Source organism: Cydia fagiglandana, chromosome 27 (genome assembly GCF_963556715.1).
Source record: "Cydia fagiglandana chromosome 27, ilCydFagi1.1, whole genome shotgun sequence".
Classification (NCBI taxonomy): domain Eukaryota; kingdom Metazoa; phylum Arthropoda; class Insecta; order Lepidoptera; family Tortricidae; genus Cydia; species Cydia fagiglandana.
The window spans coordinates 9,701,931-9,725,705 of NC_085958.1; the positions used below are offsets into that span (position 1 = coordinate 9,701,931).

Consider the following 23,775-nt stretch of genomic DNA (forward strand, 5'->3'; position numbering starts at 1 on the left):
CGTACAATGGGGTTGGCAACTGTCAAAGGTTTGCATAGATGGCGCCATCAGAGCTCGCCCCTTTTTCTATGAGATTTGGCTTAAAGGGCTGGCATCCGGGGTATTAAAAAAACAAAAAAAAATTACACAATTCTATGGAATGACAGGACAAGCTATGATGGCGCCATCTGCTAAAAACTTCCACCGGCCAACCCCACTAGACGGACCATAGTCATTGTTTTTAAAAATCACACATGATGTCAGAGCATGAGTGAGAATATAAGTCATTTGTTACTATTATACATAATAATTTACTAACTAACTAGTCTAGTCTATAGTCCGTTTTTTAGCATTAGAAAGAACTTCGCAGAAGTAAGCTCGTGGTTCCAAATTCGACACTTTTAGCGGTAATAATTTGAAGTAAATTATATGTATTGACCATGCTACATTACTTACATTAGATAATTCAATAATTATTAACAATTAAAGAGCCTGATAAAAACTGCACGCTTGCTTCTGTGGACTTCTTTCTAATGCTAAAAAAAACGGACTATATACTATTATATATAATAATTTACTAACTAACTAGTCTAGTGTATAGTAACTATACTCATCCTTTTCTTTTGGGTGCTAGTACTAGTGTAAGACAAAGATAGTATGATTCTCTCTATGATTGAAATGCGACAGTCGTTTGACAAACTTTAAGTATACTGTCTTCCCCTCATAGGACTTACACATTTTTACAGTCAACTCCCATAAGGGTAACATTCCATTTCTGACCGCAGCTGCACTACTACGAACGCGTCGGTGTTATTGTCAATTTCCATAATAAAATGAATGGTAGTGCTGCTGTCGTTGGAAATGGACTGTCACCTTAAGCCAGGTGGATGGTACGCTCACTCTATCCTTGTCTGCCGCGACGCCGCGAGCCGCCGCTCTAGCCTCACACGCAACAGCTCACCCTTCACTATCCTGTAAATAAATAAATACAAATGCACATTACATTACAACACACACACACACACACACATTACATTACACACACACATCACATACATAACATTACATTACATAGACATTATTATACAAATTGACTGTTTGGTTGAATTGGACGTGATCAAGAGTCCACAATGTAATTAAAATCGCATGCGAGTTCGCGCGCAGTCTAAATCAGCCCCCAATTTCCAAAAGGGTAAGGTAGAAGTACTAGTGCTCGACGCTGCACTAGTATTCGACATGGGCACTTTATGTCAAAGTAATATATGTTAAATTTGAGGTTAATGAGTTTTTCGGAACTTATGTACGAAATATCATTCGATATTTACTAGTCGCTTTTCGGTGAAGGAAAACATCGTGAGGAAACCGGACTAATCCCAATAAGGCCTAGTTTCCCCTCTGGGTTGGAATGTCAGATGGCAGTCGCTTTCGTAAAAACTAGTGCCTACGTCAAATCATGGGATTAGTTGACAAGCGGACCCCAGGCTCCTATGTGAGCCGTGGCAAAATGCCGGGATAACGCGAGGAAGAAGAAGAATATAGGTTAAATTTGAAAGGAAATGCGAAGATTTTTCTGTATTCAAATTTAATCCTTGTCACTTTGACATAAAGTGCCCATGTCGAATACTAGTGAAGCGTCGAGCACTAGTACTTCTACCTTAATTATACTTTATTCAAAAGGAATTATTTTACACCATGCATGAAATAAAGCACCAGATAATTATTATAAAAACATAGATAGGAGCTATTTTTAAACACAAGTTCTATTTAATAAATCTGATAGAAATATAAAAAGTAGGTGAGGTGACCGTGACGTCACGATGTAATGTTTCTTATAAATTCCATATTAGCAAATCGTTTTGACAGTTTTAAAAAGTAACTGATTTGACTAGTAGGAAAATACCCAATAGGGGATATTACTGCAATGTTCTGCCGCCAGAGTGCAGCACTACCAGAGTCAGTAGACTCTAGTAAATTCATATACATACTGAGCCTTAAACTGTTTTTTGACAAGTTTTCACAGACTATAAAATATGACATTGATGCATTAAGGCGGTTTGTTAACAAGGGCCTACCGGTAAACGCGAAAATCGAAATTTATCTGCCTCTTTATCACTCGAATATGCGAGAGTGATAGAAAGGCAGAATCTGAACTTTCGATTGTCGTGTTTCACGGTAGGCCATGTGATTGACCTAGTGACGCATGATGTGTCATTGACGATGTCAATGAGGTTTGTTTACTGTATGTGCTATAGTTCGTTTTTTTAGCATTTAAGAAATAAGGTAAACAATCTTGATGTGTCTTTTAATTGAAAAACACATTTTAAAAATAAGTTACGGCTAATATGTAACAATTATGAATCTAATACGATCATTTATGTTCTTCTGATTTCATAAGTAATAGTTTTTGATTTTTAAAAAGCGTTTTTCAATTAAAAGACATGTCAAGATCGCTTACCTTCTTGCAAGTTCTTTTTAATGCTAAAAAACCGCACTATAGTGGTGCCATCTACGCAGAGCTTTGCCCAATATTCCCTATTCTCTGGCAGTAGTCACCTGAGCAGCAGGAACAGCGCGAGGCAGTCGCAGGCGATGAGCATGTAGAAGACTCGCGGCCACGCCGCCGCGCCGCCCGACGACACCACGCCTGCTAGTAGCGGGCCCAGCGCCGCCCCTATACAACACAGCTATATCTCAAAACGTACAAGTATAAATACACTACGGGTTCCGTACCCAAAGGGTAAAAACGGGACCCTATTACTAATACTCCACTGTCTATATGTCCGTCTTTCCGCCCGTCCGTCTCTCACCAGGCTGTATCTCATGAACTGTGATAGCTAGACAGTTAAAATTTTCACAGATGATGTATTTATGTTGCCGCTATACAGGGTGAAATTTAATTCACTGGCCAAATTGAAACAACCGAAAGAACTCGAAAAAATATTAAACACGTGTTTTTTCTTTTAATACCGCTCAGTACATTTTTTTCGAAATAACTCATCATCAAGTTGTCCTAAAAACCTCGTACGTTATGGTGAACCGACAACTACCCACTACACCCGCTTCTCTCTTATCAGTTAAGGTCATTGACACCCCACCCCTCCCGCTGTTTCCAATCGCGTCACCAATTATGAACCCTATTGCAGCGAGATTACCTACATAAGTTGCTAATTTTTCTTTTCATATTAACGGGCTTAGAACCGTCAAAATGCAAAGGCAACCCATTTTTAATCTAAAATGTTATTTCTGACTAATGATTATTAACAAAACGTCCGTGGCTTAAAAACAATGAGTAAAAACTAGGTCAGGAATCTTTGCATTCAGGCGTATTTAAAAAATTGAATCTACTTACGTACATTTGATTAAAAATCGACGCAATTAACGAAAGTCCCACGAGATGGTACTCTTGGATTCAATCCTTGTCTGCGAAGGCGTGGAACGGATTCCATTTCGTATAATCTTTGTGCACCACGTAAACACTCACCACTTAATAAATAACACCGTACTGACCGTACCACTTCGTAATATTCCCGGTTCGAAAACATTTTTTTTAACCTTTGTACGCGCGCGATTATTATTTTAAGGTTGGCGAGTGACGATTGACTAATAATTTATGCTTACCGTTATGTTTACCGCTAGCGCGGAATGGTTTAGTTTAGACTACCCTCGAAATTGATAAACCTGCCTACCATCGCCAATACTAACTAGGTGGACCCTATTGCAACGATTATAAGGTTTAGTGAAGGTCAGATAAGGGTTTTGCTGACGTTGTTGTTAAAACCTACTATTAGGTTTGTTTACATTTGTGGTAATAGGGTGACCACGACTCGTGGAAAATATTTAAAAATTGAAAAATGAAAATTAAAAAAAAGTGTACTCTTTTTTTTCGCTAAATAGATTCCTTAAGTGTAACCTAGTGCCGGGAATGAATATGGCCAGTGATTTAAATTTCACCCTGTATAACAACAAATATTTAAAAAAAAGTGAGGCTCCCATACAACAAACGTGATATATTTGCGTAATGGTACGGAACCCTTCGTGCGCGAGTCCGACTCGCACTTGGCCAGTTTTTTATTTATAATATTAAGTTAGTCTTGTAAAAACTTTTTCACCACACCAACTGGTAAAAGCTCTCATGATTGTTCAGAAACCGATAGCAAAGCTGCATTTTATTCACATGTGAGGCAAAGTAATAAAAAGCAAATTTTGACACAGTGTAACAACAGCATCTTTACCCAATTTACATCAAAAACCTAAAAGAGTCGTGAAAAGCGCACATCTTAAATGTTGGAATTGTAATGTATGGGTTTGTATGGACGTACCCACACTGCCGGTGCCGTCAATGATGGCCGCCACGGTGGCGAGCGCCTGCGCGTTGCCCGCCAGGCTACTGTGAGTACCTGCACACACACACACACAAACAGTATATTAATAATTATAAATATCACAGCTTCCTGAATAACTGGCCGGAGGAAACTCCAAATCGGGGTTCTTTTTTTTTATTTTTTTTTTATTTAGGAAACAAACAGTCACATACAAATATGTTTAAGCTTGTAGATATACAAAAAGGCCTATAGTTCCATAAAATATAACATATAGATATGGTAATAAGTAGAAACAGGGCTAGTTCGGTTCTGCCTATCGGGCTCCCCCACGCCAATGACCTTCGATCTGAATCCCTTAGTTTTCTAATGTTTTTTGTAGCTTATCGTAGTAACAGCAACGGCTTTAAGCAATATAGTATCCCATATTTACTTTAAAGTTCACTGTATTCGAGATATTTGGCATCAAAGTTGAACAATTTTAGGCTAAAAAACTGGTTTTCTGGCCATAACTTTTGTGTTAATTAGTTTAAAATTAAAACCTTGGACACGATTTTCGAGACTTCAAAGACGAACCCAAATATGTAGATTTCGTACATGTAAGATCCTTCATTGCAAACTAGATACTAAAAAAGTGCTTTTTTAGACAATGTTTAAAAAATTCATAAAAAAATAAGGATTCATTTTTTTCAAAATCCGGTAGACAAAACTGGAGATAAAAGATTGAAGAGTCGATAACCGTTTGTCTTATAATTCTATCTGTAGTGCAAAAATAGAAGATATGATTCAAAACTTGTCAAAAATCGATGAAAACCTCGGGTAGCCCCTTAAGGGGATTCGTGGAAATTAAGGGGAGAGGCCTTTGCCCAACAGTGGGACACTCAAATAGGCTAAGAAAAAGAAATCACACTATAGTCAAGTCACAGACAAAACCTCCTCCAGACTTAGCATAGTCGCGCTTCCCCCTCTGCCACGCATAGGGTAATTTTACTCCATGTTCGAGTCGAAAGTGTCTTTGTGTGACGTCCGTGTCTTTGAACGGACCAATCACGGCACGGGACTTCGCTCACCTCGTCCCGCGCACCCCCGCAATTTTGGCATCATCGGTTGCATGAAATAATTGCTCTAAACTCGGTCTAAAGGATTCCTAGTCTATGAGTCAAATTGACGACCGGTCTGGCCTAGCCGGTAGTGATACTGTCTATGAAGCCGATGGTCCTGGGTTCGAATAAGGTAAAAACATTTATTTAACACAAGCCTTCTTGAGCTTACCGTGGCACTTAGTCAGGTTGTGTAAAAATATCCCTATGATGTTTATTTATATGTTTTATATGTATATAAGTATTTAAAGTGCTCGATTGCCCAAGCTGCTTTTTTACATATTTGCAGGAATAAGGTTTCTCACCAGTGTGACTTCGATTATGGGATTGTCTAGTCACCTTATTTTTAGGGTTTCGTACCCAAAGAGTAAAAAAAAGGGACCCTATTACTAAGACTCTATTGTCCCTCTGTATGTAGACGTCTGTCACTAGGCTGTATCTCATCAACCGTGATAGCTAGACAGTTGAAATTTTCAAAGATGATGTATTACTGTTGCCGCTATAACAACAAATACTAAAAAGTATGGAACCCTCGGTGGGCGAGTCCGACTCGCACTTGTCCGGTTTATTTACATATTTCGCAGGAATAAGGTTTCGGCACAGAATAAATAATAGTACTACCGTACAGAAAGGACACTTCCTACAAAACCGAAGTTTGACAGCGATTCAGGGTCGAATCATGATATCCCTTTTCTAACTTATGGCACTATCCCTTTCAACTATTTAGGGTTGTCAAAATTCAAGTAATTATCTGTGGTCGTGCACGCAAAGGGACGTCAAGTTGTGCCAACCCTAATAATTGCTCGGAGCAATGCTGAGCCGAACAGAGCCGTGTTTGCCCGAAGCAGGCGTGGCTCACTCCGCGATTTCATCGCTTTGCAACAAGTAACTACAAGTACATCCGTCCTACACCAATTTTGGTGGCTAGCCATAAGCCGCGCGTGGCGCTGTCGCCACCTAGCGGCCATATCTGTCCTGATCGTAACAGACGCGTTTTGTTAGAGAGCGAGTCTTCTGTACCCAGTACTATTATTTATTCTGTGCCCGAAGTCAGGAGTGTCTCACTGGTTTAGGTAATAATTAACCCCCCCCCCTGCAGCCAGGAGGAGGCTCGCGTTATCTTATCTTATCTTACCCAGCTCGGCTGACACCGCGGTGGTGATAAGCGCGTAGGGTCCGTTCACGTGACCCCTGCGGCCAGGAGGAGGCTCACGTTATCTTATCTTATCTTACCCAGCTCGGCTGACACCGCGGTGGTGATAAGCGCGTAGGGTCCGTTCACGTGACCCCTGCGGCCAGGAGGAGGCTCACGTTATCTTATCTTATCTTACCCAGCTCGGCTGACACCGCGGTGGTGATAAGCGCGTAGGGTCCGTTCACGTGACCCCTGCGGCCAGGAGGAGGCTCACGTTATCTTATCTTATCTTACCCAGCTCGGCTGACACCGCGGTGGTGATAAGCGCGTAGGGTCCATTCACGAGGACCCCTGCGGCCAACAGTAGGCTCACATTGAGGATGTATGAGGAGGCGCCCCATGCTTGATACGCCATTAGCTGTGGACAACATTGTAGCGTTATATTATTAAATCCGACTGAACCCGAGTAAACCCGTCTAAACCCGAGTGAACCCGACTAAACCCGCCTAAACCCGAGTGAACCCGACTAAACCCGAGTGAACCCGAGTAGACCCGAGTAAGGTAAGCTCACCGTGGGCGCGCACAGCACATAGAAGCAAGCACACACGACACCCGGACACCCGGTACAGTCGGCCACCAGCCCCGCCAGGATGGCGCCCGTGATGCCGCCCACGTCGAACGCCGTGCTCAGGTCGCCGGACTGCGTCGGTGACAGGTTCGCTGGCAAATAACACATTCGTTACAAACTTATTCGTTATTGTTCGTTATTGAGGATTTCAAGTAAGTAAAACAAGTAAATTAATTATACATACAAAAACTGCTACATATATTTTTGAAATGGTGTTTTCACTAGGTTTCATTTGATACACATACCCCCCCCCCCCCCCCCAACTCCTTTTTTTATGCAGAAGAGCACAGATGTTTTTTGACATAATTTCTTTTTAATATATCGAATAGAACTAAAAAAAGGAAGTAACTTGACCGTGACGTCACAGTTCAGTAGTTCCATAGTGGGTAACCGTTTTACAGTACGAAAAAAGCTGATTTGAATAGTAGGAGTACCCTATTAAAGGGACAAGTCCGCTTTTGTTGTGTGTGTTGGGTGTGTGTATGCGCGTGTGTGTGTGTGTGTGTGTGTGTGTGCGTGTGTGTGTGTCGGTGGGTGTGTATATACTAAAATACTCACTAGAAGTATTAATGTAGAGCGGCAACCAATAGAGGAAGGTGTAGCTGACGAGCTTCGCGAAGAAAAGAGACAGCGAGAACTCCACCACGCCGGGGATGCGCAGCGCGCGCGAGAGCGAGACGGCGCCAGGCGGGGTGTGGCCGGTGCGAGCGGGACCGAGGAGCGATGTCGCCTCCGTCGGCTCTTGTTGCGGCTGTCATACAAGTTATAGGTTGGAATCGTGTTGAATGTAACTTTGCCCACTAAGTCTAGGATTAACGGCAACTTTGCTCACTAACTCTTGGTTTTTATATATATTAGTAATTGAAATAATTCAATTGAATAGTTTGCCAATTAATTTATGATGGTATATATATCAGTTTCAAAAGTGCAGTACCACTTTATTACTAAATGATGTAATTGTACATATTAAAAAGGGGAAAGCAATTTTGCAGATATGTTTAATATAAAGCAAACGCACAAAAATATGAAGTAAGAGGCGGATTGGAGGAGGAAAGGGGGTAGTTTGGGGGAGGAAAGGGGGTGGTTATATGTATAGCATGCGTGTGTTAGCGTGCTCACCTGACTGTTGGCGGAGTGCCGGTTAGGTTAGGTTAAGGGGGTAGTTTGGTGGAGGTTAGGGGGTGGTTGTGTGTATAGCGTGCGTGTGTTAGCGTGCTCACCTGACTGTTGGCGGAGTGCCGGTTAGGTCAGGTTAAGGGGGTAGTTTGGTGGAGGTTAGGGGGTGGTTGTGTGTATAACGTGCGTGTGTTAGCGTGCTCACCTGACTGTTGGCGGAGTGCCGGTTAGGTCAGGTTAAGGGGGTAGTTTGGTAGAGGTTAGGGGGTGGTTGTGTGTATAACGTGCGTGTGTTAGCGTGCTCACCTGACTGTTGGCGGAGTGCCGGTTAGGTCAGGTTAAGGGGGTAGTTTGGTGGAGGTTAGGGGGTGGTTGTGTGTATAGCGTGCGTGTGTTAGCGTGCTCACCTGACTGTTGGCGGAGTGCCGGTTAGGTCAGGTTAAGGGGGTAGTTTGGTGGAGGTTAGGGGGTGGTTGTGTGTATAACGTGCGTGTGTTAGCGTGCTCACCTGACTGTTGGCGGAGTGCCGGTTAGGTCAGGTTAAGGGGGTAGTTTGGTAGAGGTTAGGGGGTGGTTGTGTGTATAACGTGCGTGTGTTAGCGTGCTCACCTGACTGTTGGCGGAGTACCGGTTAGGTCAGGTTAAGGGGGTAGTTTGGTAGAGGTTAGGGGGTGGTTGTGTGTATAGCGTGCGTGTGTTAGCGTGCTCACCTGACTGTTGGCGGAGTGCCGGTTAGGTCAGGTTAAGGGGGTAGTTTGGTAGAGGTTAGGGGGTGGTTGTGTGTATAGCGTGCGTGTGTTAGCGTGCTCACCTGACTGTTGGCGGAGTGCCGGTTAGGTCAGGTTAAGGGGGTAGTTTGGTAGAGGTTAGGGGGTGGTTGTGTGTATAACGTGCGTGTGTTAGCGTGCTCACCTGTCTGTTGGCGGAGTGCCGGTTAGGTCAGGTTAAGGGGGTAGTTTGGTAGAGGTTAGGGGGTGGTTGTGTGTATAGCGTGCGTGTGTATAGCGTGCGTGTGTTAGCGTGCTCACCTGACTGTTGGCGGAGTGCCGGTTAGGGCGCAGGCTCGCCGCCTGCAACATGCGGTTAGTCTCATACATTCAATATATTTGAACTTTCTTTAGCTGTAGAATATAGGTACGTTCTCTCTTTGGTATGTGAGAAATTTCAACAAATTTCATTCATGTGACATCTCACGGGCCGTAGCCATACGCCATACGCCAATCGTAAAGTGAAAATGTATTTGAGTAGATTGATCCTTGTAATATTTATTTATTTTATTAAACACGAAACACACAATTTCTCTGCTTAGCCTTAAGGTTGACTGGTAGAGAATGCCTTATGGCATTAAGTCCGCCTTTTGTACTATAAGATTTTTCTTATGTGCAATAAAGATTAAATAAATAAAAAAACTATTTTTGGGGGACTGCTATAGTTTGGCCACTTCATGGTAATTGGCTTCCCTTGACAATAAGACTTAAATTGCCTTGTTTCTTTCTGATTTGTTAAGAGTGGCCAATTACACTCGGCGTCACGGAAATCGCACACCCACGGATTTTTGTTTCAAGCCGTTATAAACCTTATGTTCTTGAAGGTAAAGTATGAGTGTGTGGGATCATTTTAAAGAGAATTTAACCCTTCATTTAAAAACAATGCAATAGTTACTAAAGAGTAAAAAAAAGGCACCTTTTTAATAAGAAATAAAAATCGTATATTCATGCAAAAAAATCAACAAATTAAAACACAATAAAATCAACAAATATCGGAATACAAATGCCTAAAACTAAACTTAAAACCTAGTGTTGCCTCCTCTGGCCTTAATGACTGCCTCCATGCGAGCCTTCATGGACCTCACGAGAGACACGACGTATTCTTGAGGAATAGCATCCCACTCTTCAATGACGGCATCTCGAAGCTATTCCAGGGTCGCAGGTGCAGGATTACGTGACCGCACCTTCCGTTTTAGCTGATCCCAAAGGTGCTCTATGGGATTCAGGTCCGGACTCCTTGCTGGCCACTGCATGACGGTGATCCCAACCTGATCAAGGTAGTCCCGAACAATCAACGCTGTGTGGGAGCGGGCGTTATCCTGCATGAATGTGAATCCAGGACCGACAAATTCGGCGTATGGAACCACATGGTCCTCCAGGATCTCTGTGATGTACCGATGAGCAGTCATGGATCCCTGGCCTCGAAACACACAGTGCGGGAAACACAAACGAGCTCGGTTTTGCCGGCGAGGGAAATGCCACCCCAGAACATGCAGGATCCTCCTCCGTATCCGACGGTTTCTTCAAGACAGGCCTGTGAATAACGTTCCCCTTGCCTCCTGTACACTTTTCTGCGCCTATCGTTGCAGAACAGGCACACCCTGGTCTCATCGGAGAAGAGGACAGCCTTCCATTGGTCGACCGTCCAATCCTTGTGTTCGCGAGCAAACTCACGTCTGACTCGCCGATGCTCTGCCGTCAATTTGGGAACCCGTAGCCGCTCTATGGGGCATGATCTTCTTCTCCCGCAACCTTCTTCTTACTGTAGAGACACTCACCACCGTTCTCCGAACTGCTTGCAGCTGGTGCTGCAGCTGGACAGCGTTGGAGAAACGGTTCCGCAAAGACGTCGACACAATAAAGCGGTCGTCTCTTTCGGAAGTGCAGCGTTGTCCTCCGGATCCAGGCTTCCTGGTGAAGCTTCTAGTCCTCTGGAATCGATGAACTGCTCGGAGAACTCGGAAACGGCTTATGTTGAGTTGCCGAGCAACCGCAGACTGCGTCATTCCTGATTCCACCAGGGCTACTGCTTGAGCTGCTTCTGCTTCCGTGGTATCCATTTTCTTGGGGTGTTTTCTTTCTCCAGCTGTTCCGGTGTGACCTCTGTGAACTCTGGATACCGAATGACCCATATTCCACTTTTACCCCCCCCTTTTAAACCTATCCAAGGTAACGCAACTAGCGACCCTTACAACGCGTATTGTAGGTGTTCTTTCAGAACGCCGTAATTTCGTGATTATTATTATTTTTCCCAAAAATGCTTTACTCATGTTTTAATGCTTATTAATTGTGCTTTTAAATGATGTATATATTGTGAGGGTATAATACATATGATAAGAGCTATATTCGCTTAAAACAAAAATCGGTGGGTGTGCGATTTCCGTGACGCCGAGTGTATTATGGACTGCCAATTGTGGCAGTCAGCCTAATAACTATTTGGACTAAGTACTGTAACAATATATGCTTGCAATGCATGTGTAAGTTTAGTGTAAAAGGTTACCTGATCGCCGACGATGACTTGTGACGGCGCGTCCTCCTCTTCCGATGATCGTCGGGACTGCCGACTTGACTGAAACACAATTATTTCAATAAACGCCTTTGGTATTTGTATGGGTACAGCACTACGTATCAGTATTGCGATACAGCGAGGAGATGCTGCCAGCATCGAAGTGGTTTAGTTGCATGGTTGATTGGTACTGGTGACCACCTTCCGGCTCAATCATCAGACCCTGAGTGCTATCTTGTGTCAAAGATCTTGTTGAGACGAATCAAACGAGCCTAAACACGAAGTGGTTTACACAATGGTTGGTACAATGCTTCAAATTATCAAATTCAAAGTGAAAATTTTATTTGCCAAAAATGCACGTGCTTCAGGGGCCTATTTAACATTTAAGCTAGTTATTATTGGCGAAAGACCTTTGCCCAGCAGTGGGACACAATATAAGCTACTAAAAAAATAGTTTAGTAGTACTGTATAATATATTTTAGTATGTAAAGTAATATAAGTATGTTTAGTATGTAATGTAAAGTAATTCCGTTTCGAAAAGTTTATGGGTGCGCAAAGTCAACTGGATTAACGGTACCAGGCCTATTTGTCTGGTAACTTACCGGTACTCGTTCAGGTAGCACGATGCCCACCATCCTGGGCTCTGGAGCCAGGAATAGGAAGACCAGGGTCCCAACTGCACCCATGACGACTGCGGGGTAGATGAAGGACAGTGCCCAGTCTTGTTAGAAACTTAATTAAGCGGTGCTATGAAAGATTATGTGCGGGCAAAGTCAGCTCAGTTTACGGTACCAGGCCTATCTGTCTGGTAACTTACCGGCACTCGCTCAAGTAGTACGATGCTCACCATCCTGGTCCCAACTGTTCCCATAACGACTGCGGGGTATATGAAGGACAGTGCCTAGTCTTGTTAGAAACTTAAAGACGCGGTGCTATGAAAGATTACGTGTGGGAAAAGTCACCTGTTTTTACGGTACCAGGCCTATCTGGCTGGTAACTTACCGGTACTCGTTCAGGTAGCACGATGCCCACCATCCTGGGCTCCGGGGCCAGGAATCGGAAGACCAGGGTCCCAACTGCACCCATGACGACGGCGGGGTAGATGAACGACAGTGCCCAGTCTTGTTAGAAATTAAGCGTGCTATGAAAGATTATGTGTGGACAAAGTGAGCGTTTACGGTACCAGGCCTATCTATCTGGTAACTTACCGGTACTCAGTCCCGAGTGCCCAGTCTTGTTAACTTGTTGTAGAAATTTAACGTCGCGGTGCTATGAAAGATTATGTGTGGGCAAAGTCAACTGGATTTACGGTACCAGGTTTATCTGTCTGGTAACTTACCGGTACTCTCTCTGGTAGTACGATGCCCACCATCCTGGGCTCCGGGGCCAGGAATAGGAAGACCAGGGTCCCAACTGCACCCATGACGACGGCGGGGTAGAAGAACGACAGTGCCCAGTCTTGTTAGAAATTAAGCGTGCTATGAAAGATTATGTGTGGGCAAAGTGAGCGTTTACGGTACCAGGCCCATTTGTCTGGTAACTTACCGGTACTCTCTCTGGTAGTACTATGCCCACCATCCTGGGCTCCGGGGCCAGGAATAGGAAGACCAGGGTCCCAACAGCCCCCATGACGACTGCGGGGTAGATAAACGACAGTGCCCAGTCTTGCTCGACGAAACGGTCTGCTATTAACGTTCCTGTAATTGAGAATGTTTACAATTATAAATAGTGTTTATAAGCTATACCGTGAACTTCCAGAGCCCCGCCATTTTGATATTTTATTTATTTACCTAATCGAGTGGCATAACAAATAATTCAAAAATATCTCAGTCACAACTTTTTTTTTAGCACTTTATGTACAGTCAGCAGCAGAAGTTGCTATGCGGGCGAGGTGTTCAAAATGATCTTGACGCGACTTTATTGTTAAGAGAATAAGAGCGTCAAGGTAATTTTGAACACCTCGCCCGTTTAGCAATTTATGCTGCTGACTGTACTTTCGCATAACACTGGTGGGACTCACCGAGTATATTCCCTAGTGAGGTGTGCGAGTTCCAGATGCCGAATATGAGCCCTTTCTTGCTGTTGCCGAACCACTTCCCGACTATGGCCACCGTGCCCGGCCACCCTGTAGTCTGAGATATACCTGCCCCTGCCTGAAATACAATCGAATCGTTACTGCATCACCATCATATCAAGTATATTAAGAACGGGTCACACGTGTATTTTAAGTCGAAAAACTCGTAACGATTATTTTCAAAAGTATTCATTTAATCAAAAGCTGTTTTAGGAATAGGGAATGCAATAACCGGCCAAACTTCATAACCGGTTTCGGTCACGGCTCATCATCATCATCATCATTTCAGCCTATATACGTCCCACTGCTGAGCACAGGTCACGGTTATGCCCGAAAAATAACCGAATATCGGTTATAATCGGTTACGGTTATTTTCGACAAAAAATGATTAAATACAATGAAGTCATTAAAACATTACGAAAACTAAGGGCCGTATTAGGGAATGTGAGTATAAGTCTTCGTTTTTTAATAAAACACTCAAAATACAGTAAAAGTAAAATATGACCTTGGACGTGATACAATATTCAATAAAAATATTTCATAAATAAGGGAAGTAATACTTTATTATTAAAGTACACAAATGACAAAAAATATAGTCACAGGCGTCCAAAAAAGAGGCAGGATTTCGTAGTCACTAGATGATAAAAACATAGAATTTTAGTCATAAATAAATAACGGAAAATAACCGTTACCGGTTATTCGAGTTTTTAATATTCGTTTATGAAATTTTGTCAAAATATTCGGTTATAATCGAATATTTCGGTTACGCTTATAACCGATTTGCATTCCCTTTTTAGGAACCTTAAGAGCTATTTTCGAAGACCTGTAAAAAGATGCGTCAAAAACATTTTTCCATGTCAGTATTTAATTTTATTTCTTCACTGTAAAATTATATTTTTATCAATAAATAATTGAATTGAACTGTACACTCACCTGCACCAGTAAGTAGTACGATATATTGTGTATGCCGTACGTTTTCCCGACTCCGAACAGGTAGCAGAATGTAGAAGAGAACAGCATTCCTAGAGAGAGGAAGTAACGGAGGTCCACTCGCTCTGCTACCATTCCTGGAATATAATTAATTAATGAATCAGCATATCAAACAATTATGTAATCACACGAAAAATCTAGAAAAAAATAGTAACGTAAAGACGTTAGCACGAAGAATTTTGTTCATTGACCCGCATTGTCTATATTGCACGCGCGTAATTATATATGACGTCCCACGGGTAAAGGTAGGTACCTTATGGCGGTTGGCGCTTACGCTATTATTAACGCCGCTCCAACATTATTGCGGCGCTATTGCGACGTAAGCGCCAGCCACCATAAGGTACCTTTTGCCGTGGCACGTCTCACATTGCTGTTTCGCCCATGATGCAGGCAGTCCATGCTACTGTGCGAAACGGCAGGTCATACTAGAAAATTCTTAATAGTGCTAACTAGGGTTGCCAGATGGTCGGGATTTGGCGGGATTCTCTAGATTTCTAGCATGTGTTCCCGATTCCCGACAAAGTGAAAATTGACCCGAAAAACAGCTTCACGTTATAAAATAATAATTTCAAGTTCCGAACTGTCGTCGAGCGAGCGAGCTGACGTAGTGCCAATAATGTAAAATATCGTTGTTTATATACAATTACTTGAATTTGAATGTATTTTTTTTTCCCGACTTAAGTCCCAAAATACCGAATAATTGTTATTGTTTCCCGATAATAGCGCCTTTTGATCTGGCAACCCTAGTGCTAACGTAAGTTCTTTACAATTATTTTTAAATGATTTGACTAACCTGTTTTTTTTTCTTTAAATATATTTTGTTTTTTTTCTTTTCGCATTCAAGTTACCAAGTAAGTTAGTAAAGTAAGTTAGTTAGTAGTGTCTCACCGGAAACGAACATGGCGCCGGCGTACGTGAAGAGGAACGCGGAATCCAGCGCGCCCAGCAGCGTGTTGGCGTCCGTCGTATCTGTACATACAGAAAAATCACCATTTAGGTAAAGGAGGGACGCTTCAACGTTCAAAGTTTTTATTGTATATAAGAATCAGGTTACATTGCATGGCATGAAGAATTTCGTACATTGACCCGCCAGTTCCTATTTCTATCTCACGCGCATTAATTATTGCTGTACCGGTCGCTCAGTGTCATTGCAGATTGAAATAGGAACAGGCGGTCAATGTACGAAATTCCTCATGCCAACCGTCCTATCTTTAGCTGAAATTGCGAAAACTTAAAATAAACGAAATATATAATATATGCATGCAACTGTCATTGTCGGTTTACACTAAGCGACTGTAGGTACCTACGATCAAACATATTATAAAACAAAGTCCCGCGACGCGTCTGTCTGTATGTTCGCGATAAACTCGAAAACTACTGAACGGATTTTTATACGGTTTTCACCTACGAATAGAGTGATTCTTGAGGAAGGCTTAGGTGTATAATTTGTAAAGGTTTTGTGTAAATTGGTAGATCTACCCGCGCGAAGCCGGGGCGGGTCGCTAGTACTTACTGAAAGGTGCCCAATTGCACCAGTTCTCGTCGTTAGGGTCCACATCTGGTGGCGGCACCAGCCCGGAGCAGTTCTGATGCAGAACACTCTTCACCACGGAGATCGGCTTGCGGGTCAGGTGGTAAGTCATGTAGGTGAAATATGTCAGTATCAGGATGAAGATTTGGTAGCTGAAAAGAAGAAAATGGTCGAAATTAAACTTTCGTGAGACATACATATTTTAAACTGTTTAGACGACAACGGTTTCACACACTTGAGTTTTTAGTCGCCATTGGTGACATTGACATGTTTCGGACCCTTCGGGGGTCCTTCCTCAAACTCGAGTGCTTGCGGCGGCTGCGCTTCGTCTGCCTGCCTCCCTGAGGCTCTGAGCCTGAGGAAGGACCCCCGAAGGGCCCGAAACATGTCAATGTCACCAATAGCGACTAAAAATTCAAGTGAGTGAAACCATTGCAGTCTAAACAGAAGAATATGGTCTTTTAGTTAGAGTCACTAATTTTGGGCACCCAGAAAAGCTGGGACAACGCTAGGAATATTAAAGTTATACAAGGGCAATATCCTTTATTAATTAAATCATTTATTTACAAACAATATATATACAGTGGTATTACTAAAAGAAAGTAATAACTAGCTTGAATCTAAAATAGGCCCTTGAGGCATTGTACCAAGGATGCTGGCGGCATTTCCTCGCTGTATCGCAATTCTGATACGTTGTGCGAGGTACCCGCCAGCTCTTCAGTCACCAGTTACGTCAACCAAACGCTTGGCGATTTCTGCGACAACTTATGCGCGCTGGGACCCCATGGACCTAGAGTTTCAACTCCTAATGGTACAGAATAGTACCTAGACCTACTCTCTACCGCAGTAAAATTATATAAAATATGGATATGACTTACAAAAATACTTATACAAAATCAGACCTGGATGTTCATAATGTAAACATCAAAATATACAAAAGCGTTAGATAATTATTAGAGAGCTATAAATTTATTGCCGACAAGCATATTTGCACCTAGGTATATGTATGTCACCCGTAAAAGCAAATGATGTCATGAGCACGATAGTGTCCATAATGAGTCCTGTTATCTGTATATGGCGCGTGCTGCATGATTAATGTGTCATATATCATATATGTTTCATGTTACTCTCATCTGTGCTGTTATACGTTATAACTATACCTTTAAACGAGCAATTCTTGTATATTAAATATATTAAGAACGGGTCACTCACGATATATTTATATATTTAATATGTCTGTGTCTTCACGGAAGTTTTGCAATTCTTGCATATTTATTTATTTATATATTTCAGGGAATCAGATCATGTGATTAGTTGTCAAGCGGACCCGAGGCTCCCATGAGCCGTGGCAAAATGTCGGGATAACGCGAGGAAGAAGATATATTCTGGGGCAATAGTTATAAATATAACATTCAACGTGCTTTTGTCTCACAAAAAAGAGCAATACGAACTATGGTTCGAATTCCACAATGGGATAGCTGTAGAGAGCATTTTAAAAACTTGGAGATATTAACAGTACCCGCTCTTTATATTTTAGTCCTGTTGACGGATGCAATCAAGCATAGATATTATATCGCTTCGGGAGCATTCCATGAAATTGTCTACCGTATGTCCCGTACAATCGCGAATTTTCTGAAGATTTGCAGGAATAAGAGTTTCGTTTTCTATGACAAATGGTCAAAAATATGCACAGAAAAATAATTGCCTGCTTTAAATTAAATACCCAAAAAAAGTCGCAACACAGGAAATAACATGCTTTTGTACGGGAAAGCCCGTGGAATGCAGGGAATGCTCCTTCGAATCTGATGAGCAAATGGCTTTAAAAGTAAAATCCAGGACTAAAAACATTACTCCTATTATTACACCCCATCTTGTGGTGTAGAGCATACTATACCTGAGTTCAAGCCGTGCGACTATTTAACAAAATGCCAATCGAGCTAAAGGGACTCGTTAGTCATACAATTTTTAGTCATAGGTTAAAAAAATACTTGCTCGACAAATGTTTATATGATATTGATGATTTTTGAAATTACAAATTCATTCCTTTTATTTTTATTAATCTCCTTGGATATCACGGGCCTATAATCCCGGTTTTTTTATAGGCTTGCGTGGGGACACAGATCCAACACGTAGAGGCCCCTTGGAGAGCTTTAATGTCATGTAGAACGCCTGCTGGAACCCGTTCACAGGTGCAACAATAGACACCCATGAACCGGTCTCAGCAGGCATTGGGACTTATGTAGCAAAAGTGAATAGTATACCGGTCTATGGATTGAAGTTTGGGTGGACTATGAGACTGGGCTATTGTAAAGAGTTCGGACACCTGCCATAACAATGCTAACATCTTATTATCATCATTAATCTTATTATTAGTTTAATTTAAATTGTACTTTTGACTTATGTATTCAAACACAATTTACATTGTTTATGAATAAATATCTTGTATCTTGTATCTATTTCGGGGATCTCGGAAACGGCGCTAACGATGTCAATGAAATCTTATGGGGGTTATCGGGGGTGAGAAATTAATCTAGCTAGGTGTTACCTCTGGGAAAACGCGCATTTTTGAGTTTTTATACGTTTTCCGAGCAAAGCTCTGTCTCCCAGATATTAATTATATAATAGGGGCAAGGCATGGACTTTGGATTCACTTTGATGAAAATACTTACGTATTTTGTGAGCTTTAAAAATGTGGCCAACAAAACAATAACAATAAAGTCGCGTACCGTCTAAATACCAGCATTCATTTTATATTCAATATAAATATCATATCAGATGATTCACTGATAAAATATTATTTAAGCGGAAGTAGTTACTTAAGGTATCAAAGATATAAAGAAGTGTATTACAAATTAGATTACGTTATAAAACAACATTAGCAGAGATAAAGCTATTAATTTATTCATAATTGTGACGTTCCATGGAAAAAGGTACCTTATGGCGGCCGGCGCTTACGTCGCATAGTGCCGCAATAATATTGGAGCGGCGTTAATAATAGCGTAAGCGCCAACGGCCATAAGGTACCTTTACCTGTGGGACGTCACAATTATTAACGAGTAAGTACTTGGAAGCTGGAGGACGCTGGATGCGGGTCGCTTCCAACCGGCACGTATGGAGATTTGCCTGCGACTTCGTCTGCGAGAAATAATGATGATGATTGATGAAACCTATCCTGTTCTTCCCTGCCATACCAAATTTCATCTAAATCGGTCCAGCGGTTTAATCGTGAAGCAGTAATAGACAGACGGACAGAGTTACTTATTCGCTTTACAATATTAGGAAGAATAGTTTTCTGTTTCGTTTAGCGAAAATTCTACGACACAATTATAGTTCGTTTTTTTAGCATTAGAAAGAACTTGTAAGAAGGTAAGCGATCTTGACATGTCTTTTAATTGAAAAACGCTTTATAAAAATCAGTAACTATTACTCTTGAAAGCAGAAGAATATAAATGATCGTATTACATTCATAATTGTTATATATTTGCCGAAACTTATTTTTAAAATGTGTTTTTCAATTAAAAGACCCATCAGGACTGTTTACCTTATTTCTAATGCTAAAAAAACGAAGTATAATGACGTACACGAGTCGTGTAGTGTCGTGTCGTGTAACACGACACGACATACCTATTTCAAAGTGCATTCATCCATTTGATTTTGTAGCTTAGACACTTAAAACACGCCAACCGTGTTATTGTAATATTGACTTTAAGATTATTACAATAAGGTAGAAAATCATCTGCCAAGCGCAAAGCAAAGATAACAGGAATGTAATGGCCTTATAGAAGGTCAATCGGATGCCGAAGGTGAGCAGTCATAGTTCATTGCATAAGTGCGAAAAGACAGACGTTATGTAACTAACCATAGAGTAATATAAGTAAGGAAAGAGCACTCTTTCCTTACTTAACTCCGTACATCAGATTATTATTACCAAAACGTGAGTTATTGTCGCGAGTACTGCTAGTTGACAATAGATGTCGCGACGACGAAAAAGTCTAATGCTCAACCATTTTCAGCTCATATTAATTTCCTTCTGCTTGTAATATTAGTTGTAAATAAAATGTAAATTGTTTTAGCAATACAATTTTCGTAAGTCGCGATATCCAGAGAGGAAAATGGTAACTACGTTTGCGCGGAGACACGGTCACCTTTCCTCTTAAAGTGCATGTGTATAGATATTTTAATATGCGAAAATGTAACGCAAACTATTTACGTTACTATTCCGAGGAATGACCCTATTTAATGCAATTTTAAATAGGTATGTACTTACGTCATAGCCGTGTTTGGTTCCATATAACAATTTCATCGGTATATACTAAATCTTAAATCCATTGTTATAAGGTCTAAAGGCCCATTTACACGATACAAGATTCTTGAACAAGAATCCGCAATAATTGTATGCAAGATTTGCCGTGCAATAATTGAATTCAAGAATTGAATCAAAGTGTTTATACATAAGCAATAACCAAAATCTTGAATGCAATTATTGTATACAATTCTTGATGGGCAATATTCTTGACCATATTTTGTTTAAGGCCCATTTACACGATACAAGATTCTTGAACATTCAATACAATAAAATTGAGGCAACAAAAAACTTGTACTCTCTAAACATACGTGACATTCTTGTATTCAAGTAGCAACTTCAATTCAATACTGGCATACGTGTAAACGAAGCCTAGTGCAGTTAATTGAATACAAGAATTGCCAATCCATCATAGAGGTGCAATAATATAGAGATGATACGGGGAGGGGCCAAACGACCGAACGAGATGCACTTATGGAAATTTCAGTAGGAGTAGCAGAGAAAGCGGTATTATCGCTTGTCCTTGTCACAGTCTCACTATTTGTTTGCTCCCCACCAAAAATTTAGTATGGTTTATGTTGGGCAACAAATAACCCGACCGAATTACGTAGATTGTTTTTGGTTGTTGTCAGGACTGTTAAAACGTGTTTTTAATATTGTCGCTTTGCGTATGTTTTGTCCCTCACGGAGGCACGCGTATAGCTCATCTATGTAATACTAGGTCTATGCAATCCATTTTTTTTTTCGACATGGATTCCGTACGCGAAGGTGTGTTCATTGTCGCTGCTATAGTAGCAACTGTGTTACGAGAAAAACATCAGCACTGCTAGATCCAGTTCCCATTGAATCCTTCACTTTCTTATTTTCAGCTTGATATTGCGTTCTTATGCTCTTAAGTTTCTTCATTATTTATTTGGGACCAAAACCCTTCTACCCCAAATTCTATAGCAAAATCTGCAAGGGCAGCCTCGCGAGCCTCGCGGTTTTTATAATTTTTATCCTCTGTGTCCCAGAAACATTGATGACTTCTATAATTTCTATGAATTTAATTATCTCCGAACTACCTAATTTAAAATAATTTTTGCTCATTTTATCAGTTTTACCACCCATTCAATATTGAATGAAAATCTGCCAATGCAAATCGGTTCAATTCTTGCTTCAATATGGCTTCAATACATCATACTTGATTCAACTTGAAGTTTAGACCTGTCAAGACTTGCATGCAATTATTGCCGTTCAATAAATGTCTTTGGTGTAAAGGCCCATTTACACGATACAAGATTCTTGAACAAGAATCCGCAATAATTGTATGCAAGATTTGCCGTGCAATAATTGAATTCAAGAATTGAATCAAAGTGTTTATACATAAGCAATAACCAAAATCTTGAATGCAATTATTGTATACAATTCTTGATGGGCAATATTCTTGACCATATTTTGTTTACACCAAAGACATTTATTGAACGGCAATAATTGCATGCAAGTCTTGACAGGTCTAAACTTCAAGTTGAATCAAGTATGATGTATTGAAGCCATATTGAAGCAAGAATTGAACCGATTTGCATTGGCAGATTTTCATTCAATATTGAATGGGTGGTAAAACTGATAAAATGAGCAAAAATTATTTTAAATTAGGTAGTTCGGAGATAATTAAATTCATAGAAATTATAGAAGTCATCAATGTTTCTGGGACACAGAGGATAAAAATTATAAAAACCGCGAGGCTCGCGAGGCTGCCCTTGCAGATTTTGCTATAGAATTTGGGGTAGAAGGGTTTTGGTCCCAAATAAATAATGAAGAAACTTAAGAGCATAAGAACGCAATATCAAGCTGAAAATAAGAAAGTGAAGGATTCAATGGGAACTGGATCTAGCAGTGCTGATGTTTTTCTCGTAACACAGTTGCTACTATAGCAGCGACAATGAACACACCTTCGCGTACGGAATCCATGTCGAAAAAAAAAATGGATTGCATAGACCTAGTATTACATAGATGAGCTATACGCGTGCCTCCGTGAGGGACAAAACATACGCAAAGCGACAATATTAAAAACACGTTTTAACAGTCCTGACAACAACCAAAAACAATCTACGTAATTCGGTCGGGTTATTTGTTGCCCAACATAAACCATACTAAATTTTTGGTGGGGAGCAAACAAATAGTGAGACTGTGACAAGGACAAGCGATAATACCGCTTTCTCTGCTACTCCTACTGAAATTTCCATAAGTGCATCTCGTTCGGTCGTTTGGCCCCTCCCCGTATCATCTCTATATTATTGCACCTCTATGATGGATTGGCAATTCTTGTATTCAATTAACTGCACTAGGCTTCGTTTACACGTATGCCAGTATTGAATTGAAGTTGCTACTTGAATACAAGAATGTCACGTATGTTTAGAGAGTACAAGTTTTTTGTTGCCTCAATTTTATTGTATTGAATGTTCAAGAATCTTGTATCGTGTAAATGGGCCTTTAAGTAGTATACACGTTTTAGGATAATATTGTGAACGCGCGAGCGCAGCTGGTTCAATAACCGCAACATTGACTATTCAATATTAGACCTTATCTACTTGCAATAAGTTTCATGTTTAGTAAATTCCCTGTGTCCATGATGACATCGCAGCCAAAACAAGCGTTGAATTGAAGCAGGCACGTTCCAAAACAACGGCTTGTATGTGACACAAACAATACGTATCGGGTTTCTGCTCGAGAATTCTCGAGGCGAGAAATTTCCCATACAAATCCAATTCCAATTCTAATAATCCTGCATGGGGAGAAAATTTCATGCCCCATGTTTCAAGAAGGTTGATATACAGTCAGCAGCAGAAGTCGCTATACACTCCAGGTGCTCAAAGAGAGGTAAACGTTTAAACTGTCAAAAAGTTGTTGACTGTCATGGTAGTATTTACTTGTGAGCGCTCAACGTGTCACAAATATGTTAACAGTCGCTATTCATTAATTTCTACACTTACAACAAGTCATTGATACCTTAGCTGTCAAAAAACCAATGGTATCTAAGCGGTCAACGTGTCAAATATATCTGAACAATATGGAAAAATAGACTTTAAAGCATACAAGTATGGTCGAATATTGAATAAAAGATAGCCATGCTAATTTCAGGTAAAGCGTTTTGACAATCATCGAAAGCAGTACAGTCTTGTCATCACATACATCTATCTCACGTTTTGCCCTTCAACCATTTGACAGGAGCCTCTCGGTCAACTTACTGCAAACTATTTCTTTTAACAGAATCGTCAAGACGAATGACACATAGCAAAAGCTAACTGAAGCCGAATTTAGAGCCAATTGTCAAGGCACGTCGTGGTC

At 41.1% G+C, this 23,775-nt stretch overlaps 1 protein-coding gene across 1 annotated transcript in view; it reads right to left on the reverse strand.

Moving 5' to 3' along the window:
* Positions 1-566: 566 nt before the first annotated feature.
* LOC134677920 (glucose-6-phosphate exchanger SLC37A2) overlaps positions 567-23,775 on the reverse strand; it is a 28,223-nt gene continuing 5,014 nt past the window's right edge. The window contains exons 2-14 of the mRNA XM_063536366.1: positions 16,128-16,297; positions 15,503-15,583; positions 14,558-14,691; positions 13,571-13,703; positions 13,096-13,247; positions 11,545-11,613; positions 9,306-9,347; positions 7,720-7,912; positions 7,105-7,253; positions 6,828-6,951; positions 4,299-4,376; positions 2,533-2,650; positions 567-951 (exon numbers count right to left, since the gene is read on the reverse strand). Coding sequence (XP_063392436.1) covers positions 876-951; positions 2,533-2,650; positions 4,299-4,376; positions 6,828-6,951; positions 7,105-7,253; positions 7,720-7,912; positions 9,306-9,347; positions 11,545-11,613; positions 13,096-13,247; positions 13,571-13,703; positions 14,558-14,691; positions 15,503-15,583; positions 16,128-16,297 — 1,519 coding nt within the window. The 3' untranslated portion in view covers positions 567-875. The remainder of the gene's footprint in view (positions 952-2,532; positions 2,651-4,298; positions 4,377-6,827; positions 6,952-7,104; positions 7,254-7,719; positions 7,913-9,305; positions 9,348-11,544; positions 11,614-13,095; positions 13,248-13,570; positions 13,704-14,557; positions 14,692-15,502; positions 15,584-16,127; positions 16,298-23,775) is intronic.